At 41.7% G+C, this 12071-nt stretch overlaps 2 protein-coding genes across 2 annotated transcripts; one reads left to right on the forward strand and one right to left on the reverse strand.

Moving 5' to 3' along the window:
• Positions 1 to 3905: 3905 nt before the first annotated feature.
• Positions 3906 to 6761, reverse strand: LOC147852221 (G-type lectin S-receptor-like serine/threonine-protein kinase At5g24080). Its single transcript, XM_087334428.1, has one exon. It carries the CDS (start codon positions 6759 to 6761, stop codon positions 4119 to 4121), a length of 2643 nt encoding a protein of 880 aa, XP_087190554.1. The 3' UTR covers positions 3906 to 4118.
• A 1540-nt stretch (positions 6762 to 8301) lies between these two features.
• On the forward strand, positions 8302 to 11177 carry LOC147852222 (G-type lectin S-receptor-like serine/threonine-protein kinase LECRK4). The gene has a single exon (XM_087334039.1). The coding sequence runs from the start codon at positions 8362 to 8364 to the stop codon at positions 10948 to 10950; it is 2589 nt and encodes an 862-aa protein (XP_087190165.1). The 5' UTR covers positions 8302 to 8361; the 3' UTR covers positions 10951 to 11177.
• Positions 11178 to 12071: the final 894 nt, after the last annotated feature.

Genomic DNA, 12071 nt, shown 5'->3' on the forward strand with positions numbered 1-12071 from the left:
GGATTGGTAGTAAATTGAAGGACAAATATATGTATTGGAAGTCTCAATTATGGCCCTTTCATGTATAACTCAAAGTGGTGCAATGTATCTTGATACCTATGTTATTATATTTTTTGTCTTTACTACCTTCGACTAAGAAGGCATTACAAAACATTTTACAACCTATTTGGTTCATGTTGTGGCGGAAGGGAGAAATGATGGGATGGATTTCATAGGACCATTTGGCTACTCCTAAATGGTTAGGTGGTGCAGCAATATTGGATTTGGAAAGGCATTTGATGGCTCGTAGATTTGCATTATTACGAGATATATGTAAACAAGATCAACCATGGATATCTATGATGCAATATTTTATTAAGCATGAAGGATTGGTGCACGGGAAAACAAAGATTCAAGCATCCTGGTGGTCATTACTCAATGGAAGTATTCCTCTAAAGATTCGACATTCTGTATTTAGACAACATTTGGTAAGATCATGGTAAGATGCATTATCTCTTTTTGAATGGGGACCCTCAAGTGATCGAGAATATTGTAATTCATTTCAAAATGAATTGCTTGTTTCTTCTCGAGTGTTGTTTTGGCATGGGAAAGAGAAGTTGAGATATCAATTCAATTGTTTATTTCGATTGGGGATTCTACATTTAGAAAATGTGGTTGATAATGAATCTCAAAGATTGTCGGATTTTGAAGATGCCAAGCGATGGTAATTTCCCCCCCAAATTATAGATTTATTTGGGAGAAATTACAAGATATACCATTGTTGCAAGGATCTTTGCCATTGAAAACAAATTTTGCACCTTGGGTGGATTGGCGGTTACAAGATCGTACACGCTTGTTACAGATCACTACAAATATATTGTATCATCATGTGATGACATCATTATCTTGGTTATCTCCTAATGCAGCAAAGATGTGGAATGTATGTAAGTCAGATGCAAAGTGGTGGAAAATATTACAACGTAGTTGGCATTCCCATCTACCATTTCGTGCAAAGGTATTCATATGGAGAGTCATGATTGGTGGGCTGAAAACCTATATAAAGAAGCTTAAAGGTATTCTCATGTGGAATTTTTGGATGTTAGAGCAATTGGGGATCATTTCCTCAAATGCATATTCCGGTTTTTTAATAGCATTACAGAACGTCTCTCTCCCTACATAGGCATATAATAGGTAGAGGAGACTAAGAAGTATTGTAACTAAGTGGATTTTACATACAATTAATATAATAGTGTGCTTTTACAAAGATAGATAGATAGATAGATAGATTATATTATCGTCTTCGGAGGTCAAATATGACCTATGAGACCAAAAATATTACATTTCACGTGATACGTGTGAAAGTGAGTAGTGACTCTCGATGTTCAAGAACTTTACCAATGATTGTTGCAATCGAGAGTGCACATTCTGGTTGTGAGAGGAATTCATGCAAAGATTGGGCTTGGTCGAAGAGATGTGGAAAGCATGGTCAAATATGATCAAAGGCAAAGCATTGTATCAAAGTGTGATACTTAGACTCGCGTACTTGTTTAGTGCAAAGTGTGCATAGCCGACCACTCTCATCACTTATGCCCCATCACCCTGTTTCACATCGCAATGCATGTGAGCTAAGTCGCATGGAAGCAATGGTTCAAATGGCAGATAACAGTATGGGCTCTAACATGTATCGATGTGTACGATTTCCTCGTTCCGCAAAGAATATAGTTTTGTAGTTAGGTGCAACATGTGTAGTATAATGTGTGAAGCGCGAGCCTCCGCATTTGTCCCATGTCATGAGAGAGAGAGAGAGAGAGAGAGAGAGAGAGCACCACACTGTGGCAAGGGCAACCTTCTAGCAAGGATTTTTTTGTATTCTAAGGTTGCCCTTGCCACATTGCTACTTTTGAAGTAGTTTTGATAGCAAGGTTTTTTTGTATTGTTATGTTGTTTTAATATAACATACAATTACGAAAAAAAGAGAGAGCACCACACTCAATGGAGTAAAATGTGTGAATCTAAGAACTTCAAGAGAGAGAATGAGGACTAGCTCCTCCGTATGTAAGGCCCGAATATGGCCATTGGGACTAGTCTTTGGTGGCTAGTGGTTGCGTAAACGCGTGCGTGTCTACTTGAGCTAACAATCGGCAACGGTTCGGTTCGGTTCGGTTTGGTTTGAGAGGGTCCAAACCGAACCGGTTTGGAACCGAACCATTTTAAAATGTTGAAACCTGAACCAAATCGAACCGTTAAACATTTTTCAAACCGTTAAACCATTAAACCGTAAAAACCGCGGTTTCGTGGTTCGGTTTCGGTTTTCAACATAGGTCAAATTTATTTTATTTTATTTTTAAATTTATAATATTTCATTATTTAGAATTTTTAGAATTTTTAAGATGTTTCTAAAATGTGAGAATAAGAGTAAAAATGAAAAGATTGTTTAAAAACAATTTTTAAAAATTTTTAGAATTTTTTCAATTTTTTTTTTAAAATTAAAAAAATTAAAAATTAAAAACCGTTAAACCGTTTAAACCGCGGTTTTTGACTGCTGAAACCAAACCGAAACGAACCGTTTAAAAAAACCTAAACCTAAACCGAACCGAACCGAACCGTTGAAACCGTTAAGCCGTTAAACCGCGGTTTCACGGTTCGGTTCGGTTCAAACCGAACCGTTGCCGATTGTTAACTTGAGCAAGACCTTGGGGGACTTGGACCTCGTCACTTGGGAAATGGAAGAACTGATGGAATTGATTCATTCATTAGAAAATGGCAATTACCCCTGAACAAGCATTATCAACGAATAATAAAATTGATGAAGATATGACATTTGATTTAATCTTGGGTGCCTTACTAGATTTGTGGGACACTTTTGTCACCACACATGGAAATGATGACACTTCAAACATGAAGAACATAATCCTAAAAATGAAAAAGAGAAGAGATCCTTCAAGACTAACGAGCCTTTGAGTCATCCATCCTCTCTCGTTCAGGTCCCCAGTGGTCCCTCTCATGTAGCATATGTACATGCGTAGCTTCACGACGTGGAAGGAACACACGAATTTTGTTATGATTTTTACCCATTTCCTCAAACTCCACCAAACCCATGCAACAATTTATCACTCAACTAAAAGAGAAGTTTCCATTGAAGTATCTTGGACCATAGAACATTTTCAAGGCAAAAAAGTCACACAATAAAATAAAGGATACACTCTCTCTATCTCAAAGGAAATTGGTAAAAGAAATTCTCCAAAAATTTGAGATGGTAGAGTGTAAACCTATCTCCACACAGTGACCATAAATGATAGTCCCAGATTCCACACCAACCTCAAGATCTACATTTGGGATGGTTTTCACTTTTATAGGTGCAACAATTGCTTGATGAACTAGAACACAATCTTTTGTTGCACTTTCGAGTACTAAAACTGAGTACATTAATGCAACCCTTACTGCAAAAGAAGGCCTCTAGATAAGGAAAATCATTGAAGACCTTGATATCTTCGAACTAAAAGAAATGAAGATATTTTGCACTAATTAATCAAACAAACATATTCGAGCTTGTCATCATTTATCAGAGACTTGGTTGAAGCAAAAGTGATGTCACTTGAATACACCTCTCCCACAACCATGTGGGCTGATTTTCTCACAAAACCCATACCATACCCCCAGCAAAAGGCATTGGATATGTTGTTCCAAGGGTAGGACTCAAATTAGAGAAATCAAACAAATTGGTTGTTTACCTTAAGTTGGGGTGTTAGAAGATTTAATATTAGAATTACTACACACTAATATGTATAAATAACAGATATTAAATAAAAACGACAATAAATAATTTAAGAACTTATTCATGTAAGATTGGTTCACAATGAACATCTACCTGTGAAATGATAATTTAGTCTCTCATTTTTATTCAATACACAAACCTATATATATATACAATTATTATTCTTTGTTAGATAGTACCTTAAATTCCTAAAAGTCCCTTATTCTTCTACAACTATTTACTATGAATCTCCCTTTGTGCAACTTGCTTGGCTTGTTTGTCTTAGAGGGAGTAGTCCCAACTTAGACTATCATACAAATAGCTTCTCTGCATTGGATAAGTATTGTCAAGTCTAAGCTCAATCTCTAAGGTCTGATGAAGCTAGCTACCTTACAGAGAAAATCACATCCGATTCTGCCATGTAGGATTGCATATTTGCAGAGTTGCTACTGCTTTGATAGCCTACTAAGACCGCACTTGGAGCCGGGTACGGAGGGATCCCAATGTCGTCTCCAATTCCTTCGAAGAGCTGAAGAATTCGCAACATGGATGGTCGCAATTCGGGCTGATATTGGACACACCAGAGCCCGATCTTAAGGACATGGATTTTCTCAAGGTTTTCAGCATACTTATCTGATTGTACACTATCTGATACTAATTCCATTTCTCTGTTGGGGATGCCAATATTCTCATGATCATGCTCATCAATCTGACCCTGTGGATGCTCTTCCCTGTCAACGGTCTCTTCTTCTTCTCCATTTGAAATGCTCACATCGATATGGTCGCCTGAAATGAACTTGTATGCCCAATCCACAAGGGTTTCATCATCATTCCCTCTCTCATGGAACCCCCTCACAAGCTTAAGCAGCACCATGCCATAGCTGTAGACGTCCGCTTTAGATGTGATCTCGACGGTTTTCAACCATTCAGGCGCTATGTAGCCCCTCGTTCCTCGTGCACCCGACATGTGTAGATTGCTCCTCACCTCTTCTAGCTGCCTCGCCAATCCGAAGTCGGCCACTTTGGGCGTAAAACTGCGGTCTAAGAGCACATTCTCGGGCTTAATGTCACAGTGCAATATGTGTGGCTTGCAGTCATGGTGAAGGTATGCAATGCCTCGGGCCGTTCCTACCGCTATGGAGTATCGGACCGCCCATGGGAGAGGCTTGGGTTTTCCGGAGAGGAACCTGGCTACCGATCCATTCTCGATGTATTCATATACCAAGATCCTCTTCCCGGGAGCTCGGCCTCCGCCTCCGATGGAGTAGCCCACAAGATCCACTAGATTGACATGATGGATCTTGCCAAGAGTGCTCACTTCTGCTCTGAATTGCCTGTCAGCTTCTCCATGGCTTGCACCCATGGTGTCTTTTAGCACCTTCACAGCAACAGGGAGCTGCTTTTCTTTTGCTTTTTTCTCATTCTCCATCACCACTATGATTCTGCCTTTGTATACTTTCCCAAAGCCCCCTTCACCCAACAACTCACTGAAATTCTGAGTTGCCTCTACCAGCTGATGGTATGTGAACTTAATCGGCCCACCATCGCTCACTACCCTCACACACTCATCCCTTCTCATCTTTCGGAGTATCATGTCACCATATCCTGTTGTCCACATTATGATGGAACCGACGACTAGCAATACTACGATGAGAGCCGCCAGAATTGCCCCTATAACTGCCCCTTTCTTGGCCCCTCCTCCTCCATCTTTAGTAGCTCCTCCTAAAGATGGAGGAGGGGACACCAACAACTTCATCAGTAGAGTATTGGCATTTGTGGTATGGCCATTCATGAGAAGGTGTGTTTTTTGATTACCCTTAATGAAGCAAGTTTTATCGCCCTGCCTATATGATGCCACGATGCAATCGCAATTATCCAGGCATAGTTTCTTGCACTCGTCTATATCATTAACGACTGGGCTGGTTAAGTCAAAGTAATTATAGTCGCTATGCTCATTCTGTACCATGGATAAGGACCCATTACGATCCGATTCACATATGCCGCTCAAGTTCAAGTTATTATTATAGCACCCGCGAGAAACAAGCTGAGAATCCACAGGTTGATAACCGACCGGACAAGTGCAAGTTAAAGAAGATTCATTTGTGTCTTGGTGGCATATGCCATATGCCCCACAAGGGCTTCCCAAGAGGCATTTGTTGCTGATAAAATACCATACCTTGTCCCATGTAGAATGTGAAGCATTCCAAGCGTAGATACTCAGATTCCCGTCAGGATCTAATCGAAGCATGCTCATGGGCATGGATGAATTGTCTAGATATGTTCTCCCTCCGTTTCGGGTAAGCTCGAAACTTTTTTCGCTCACATTCATGTATGCATATATGTAGATAAAATCCACATTACTGGCACTATCTAATGCGTGTAGATAAACATTCGTGTACTCATCGGTCTGAAGATGGAACCTTCCGGGGGGACCATAGGAGCTATCATTTGGCTGAGATCGCAATAGATAAGACTTATCCACTATGATAGAAGATAGTGGATTAATAGAAGAACTGTCTCTTGGCCTCACTACCAGAGTGTCTCTTAGGTCCGAGAAGCTCTGCCACAGTATAGTTTCCATGGTCTGGTCAAGAAGCTGTAGGTTTCCAGAATTTTGAAGCTTTGCAAAGGAAGCTTTGGAGATAGAGGTACTCCAAAGTATGGATTGATTGTTTGCATCCGAGAGCTCGAGGTTTCCATTACTAGTGAAGTTGAGAGTAGCTCCTTGTGTGACACTAGGGGCAGAGATGGAAGGCCACCATAGTGGAGTTAGATTAGTGTCGGCAGTGACCCAAATGCAAAGAAGGAATTGGTCGAGGCCGAGGGATTTGAAGCCGAAAGTGAGGGTTCCGTTGTCGGAGAGCCAGAATCCGGAAGAAGAGGAATTAGTGGAAGCATTGGTGTGAGTTGAGAAATGGGCATTTCCGGCCTGATACAGTGGTGTTGCAGCCAAGGCTCCATGGAAGCTAGAGAGAAACAGAGGAGGAGGGAGGAGGAGGAGGAGGAAGAAGAGGAACATGGGAGCCATGAGAAAGATTATTATGTCTAAAGAATTGGCATCAGAGTCGGGTCTAATGGAGCTAAAAGAGAACGACTAGCCTCCACCTAACAATGGTCGTCCAACAAACATTAGTCTCTCCCTTTCTTGAGTGAGTGGGCCTCCACATAAGATAGAACTATTGAGTCCCTTTTGGGATTTGTATATATGTACCATTCACAGCTGTAAAATTTTTGTAAGTGCTGGAAAGAGCTTTGTTTTAGAAAAACAAAAACAAAAAAAAGAAGAGTTGGGAAGAGGGAAGGCATTGATGGATGGTAACAGGAGAGGCATGAGAAGGAGAGAGTGTCTGGACTATGAATACAATAGACAAGCGTGTAATTCCCTCTCCGATTCCATGGGATTCAATTCAATTGATGAAAGTGGAGGGAGTCGGGACTCTTTTGCATGTAATAAATGATTGTGCCAACAAGAAAAGCCATGAAAACTTTTTCGTTGCTTGTATTAACATGATGAAGCTTTTTTGTTCTTTTTTTCGTTAACATGTATATATTCACAATCCAGATAATGAAGGCCTTTTTTAAAAAAATTTGCATGTGTGGCCGTGGGTTTTCCTTTCCAAGCTCATGATTGACAATGTCGGCCAAAGCCCTAGGCAGCAACAGAAAGTAAAAGTGTGCCCCATCTAGAGAGGGAGATTTGTTCGTCTAGCATGGAATGGACATCGTAACTGCAAGGGTGCCTGTATAGAGACAATCAAAATATTCTCCACGCAAGCAAAGAAACCATAATGTCTATAAAAAAGAAGATCTTTTAAAAGAAAGGAAATTCACTTTGACAAACTATCCTATAAATGGGAACATTATAAGGCCTTCTTAGGTTGATTCCTCATGGAAATATTCTTTTGTGTTTTCTCATTCCCAAGCACATGAGATATATAGATCTTCATTTTAAGAGACTCTACAATTGTAAGTTATATAACCAATGTGTAAGTACCTCGGCACTTGATGACTAGATAGTAAAAACCTAGTTACATCCTTTTCTCGGTTGTTTGGGCCCAAAATAACAAACTTGTAGTACGCATTTTGCGGTAGACTTTTTATGAACCACAAGTATGTAGACGAAATACGACGATTTTCTTTCGTCCCCATAATGATACTCTTGTCTTCATGTGTAAAAGCTTCGATCGCATTGAATGCATTGAATGCGTTTCTAACCAAATCCGCAAGCAGCTAGACCCTAGTTAATGCACAAATAGTTTAAAAAAAACATAGAGAGATCGATCGACGTTTGCGCAGAATTCCAAACTCGTTGGATGCGTGTACTCGTAACCTTCTTGTGCACCACATGTAGTTAGGAGTTCTTATGGATTGAATGTTCTCCTGAATCATTTCAATTCACTCATGCAATCAATTCATTCGTTCAATTATTCATAAATCATTCATTCATGAGTGGAAAGCAAGAGTAATCTTTGGGTCTAGGAGGAGTGGAGTGTGTTTCCCTCCTCTCTATCCAATGATCAATCCATCATGAGAAGAAAAAAGATAGTCATAAAAGGGCACTCTTTCTCCAGACACCAATACCATGCACTTCATCACTATCTCATCTCTCTCTCTCTCTCCACTTCCTCATGGGAGCTCCCCTGTTTCTTCTTATTCTTCTTCCTCTGTTTCTCTCTACCTTCCATGGAGCCTTGGCTGCAACACCACTGTATCAGGCCGGAAATGCCCATTTCTCAACTCAGGATGATTCTTCCTCTAATCCTTCCTCCAATTCTTCTTCCAGCTTCTGGCTCTCCGATGACGGAAGCCTCACATTCGGCTTCAAATCCATCGGTCTCAATCAATACCTTCTCTGCATTTGGGTAACTGCCGATATTAACAGAACACCGCTATGGTGGCCTTCCATCACAACCCCTAGTGTCACACAAGGAGCCACTCTCAACTTCACAAGCAATGGAAACCTCGAGCTGATTGACGCGAACCAATCCATGCTTTGGAGTATCTCTACCTCCAATGCTTCCTTTGCAAAGCTCCAAAATACGGGGAACCTACAGCTTTTCGACAGCTCGACGGAGAATTTGCAATGGCAGAGCTTCTCGGACCTCCGAGACACTCTGGTGGTGAGGCCAAGAGATGACGGTTCATTAACTTCTATAGTAGTAGATAAGTCTTATCTATTGCGATCTCGACCAAACGATAGCTCCTATGGTCCCCCCGGAAGGTTCCATCTTCAGACCGATACGTACTCGGTCGCGTATCTACGTGCATTGGATGTTGTCTATAATGTGGAATTTATCTACTTATATGCATATATCAACACAAGCCAAGGTGTTTTTGAGCTTAGCCGAGGTGGAGGGAAGACATATCAAGACAATTCATCCATGCCAATGAGCGTGCTTCGGTTAGATCCCGACGGAAATCTAAGGATCTATGCTTGGAATGCTTCACATTCCACATGGGACAGAGTATGGCAATTTCTCGACAACCAATGCCTCTTGGGAAGCCCTTGTGGGGCTTATGGCATATGCAAAGAAGACACAAATGGATCTCCGACTTGCACTTGTCCGGTCGGTTATCAACCTGTGGATACTCAGCTTCTTTCCCGCGGGTGTTACAATAGTTTGAACTTGAGCAGTCTATGTGGTAATAATTATAGTAATGGATCATTATCCATGGTCCCCAATCAGCAAAGTGATTATAATTACAATGACTTGACCAACAAAGAAGTTACCGATATCGAGGAGTGCAAGAAACTATGCTTGCAGGAATGCGATTGCGTGGTGGCATCGTATCGGCTGCATGATAAGACATGCTTCCTTAAGGGCAATCAAACAACGCGGCTTCTCATGAATGGCTACGCCACGAATAACAATACTCTATTGATGAAGCTGTTCGTGCACCATCCGAAAGGAGGGGTGGAGAAATGGGCAGTTATGGGGGCAGTTATCGGGGTTCTCTTCGTAGCTATGCTGGTTGTAATAGCCACCATAATGTGGCGGTCGAAGGCAACAACAAGAGACCATGGATATGTCACTGTGGTGGGAGATGGTGGGCCCATAAGGTTTACATATGACCAGCTGGTAGAGGCAACTCAAAATTTCAGTGAATTGTTGGGTGAAGGGGGGTTTGGGAAAGTATACAAAGGCAGAATCACAGTGGTAATGGGGAATGAGAAAAAAGCAAGTGAAAAGCAGCTCCCTGTTGCTGTGAAGGTGCTCAAAGGCACCATGGGTGCAAGCCAAGGAGAAGCCGAAAAACAATTCAGAGCAGAAGTGAGCACTCTTGGCAAGATCCATCATGTCAATCTAGTCGATCTCGTGGGCTACTGTATCGGAGGAGGGAGATCTCAGGGGAAGAGGATCCTGGTATATGAATACATCGAAAATGGTTCGTTAGCCAGGTTCCTCTCCGGAGAACCGAAGCCTCTCCCATGGGCGGTTCGATACTCCATAGCTGTAGGAACTGCTCGAGGCATTGCATATCTTCACCACGATTGCAAGCCACACATAGTGCACTGTGACATTAAGCCTGAGAATGTGCTCTTAGACCATGAGTTTACGGCGAAAGTCGCGGACTTCGGATTGGCGAGGCGGTTAGAAGAAGTGAAGAGCAATCTACTGATGTCGGGTGCACGAGGCACAAGGGGCTACATGGCACCCGAATGGTTGAAAACCGCCGAGATCACATCGAAAGCAGATGTCTACAGTTATGGAATCGTGCTGCTTAAGCTTGTGAGGGGATTTCATGAGAGAGCAAACGATGATGAATCCCTAGTGGATTGGGCATACCAGTTCATTTCTGCAGCCGAAAAAAGTCAGGACCATAAGGGACCGAGCATTTTAAATGGAGGAGAAGATTCTCCCAACAAGGAAGAGAATCCAAATGGCCACATTCATGAGCACGAACTTGACAAGATCGAGATTCCGAGAGATGAACAGGAACCAGTAGCAGTTAGTTTGAAATCGGATAAGCGTGACTACGAGAGCCTTGAGAAAACTCGGGTGCTTAAGATCGGGCTATGGTGCATTCAATATCAGCCTGAATCACGACCGACCATGTTACGGATTGTTCAGCTCTTGGAAGGAAATGGTGAAGACATTGGTATCCCGTCTTACCCGGCTCCGAGTGTGGTCTTAGTAGGCTATCAAAGCACTAGCACCTCTACAAATATAGCTTCCTACATGGCAGACTCAGATGTGGCCATCTCTGCAAGGTAGGTAGGTTTAGCTTCATGAGACCATCAGGATTTGTGAAGAGCTGAAGAAGCCATTCATGTGCAACCATGCTATCTTGTATCCTGTACTAGTAGACACCTCTGTTGTATGTTTATTTTTGGGGGGCTTTGTCTGTGTGTGTTGCTTGAATTCTGATTGCATCAGAAACGATAGCATTGGGAATCTGGTTTGTGATTTAGACTGTTGAATAAACCACTTCTTGATTTAGATATCTCTTGCCTCCTTCCATCCCTTGAATTAGGACTTTTTGACTACTCTTGTGTGCAGACATGGAACTAGATCTTTTGAAGCCTTTTTGTTTGTGTGCACATATGGAAAAAGTCTAGCATCCGCAAATTCAGAAGGACTACCAAAAAAAGTGCTCTTATTTGTGTTATTATTTAAAAGCTATGTTTCTTTGGTTCTCGGTGATTCATAAAACAAAGAACAAATAAAGACATTAATTGTTACGGGCATAAAACAAAGAACAAATAAAGACATTAATTGTTACGGGCATGACCATATAATATCCCGTGGTGAGAATTTACCGTAGTATTACATACACGTGGATAAGTGTGAGGGTTAAACGAGAGTGTAAAGAAGGGGAAGATTACTTTTAATCCTCCGGATTGAGTCAACCCATTAGGCCAAGTGTGAACTTGCCTGGGGGCCTTGGGTATCGCTATAAATAAGAGGTCTAGCTACCCTCATTTTATCATCTTTTGATTACGTTGAGACTCTGTTTCGTGGTGGTTCAACTCTTGTAGTGAGCGCGCTAGCACCAGGTACGACTCGACGCCACGACGGTGGTATGGGACGCTGATCGAGGCTCGAGTTCATCTCGATCCCTTCGTTCGGGGGTGGTCGGGTGGATCAACACCCTTCTTTCTCGCTCTCCTTTCTATATATCATTCTTTTCTCCTTATCATCCGCTTACATTAGATCATATCTCTAATAGTTGGTTTCAAAGCTCATGTTCTAATGTTTCTTTTGTTGTCTTTTGTCTTCTTGATTGATGGTGATCAATCGATGTGCGGTTGGCCTTGATCCAGACAGTGTCAGGGCCAAAGTTAGGAACGAGTTTTAAAATAAAGAAGAGAATGGGAAGCGAAAGATATGAGAGA

Source organism: Azolla caroliniana, unplaced genomic scaffold, assembly GCF_043228905.1.
Source record: "Azolla caroliniana isolate FFs.n. ecotype wild unplaced genomic scaffold, voAzoCaro1.0.p SCAF_18, whole genome shotgun sequence".
Lineage (NCBI taxonomy): Eukaryota > Viridiplantae > Streptophyta > Polypodiopsida > Salviniales > Salviniaceae > Azolla > Azolla caroliniana.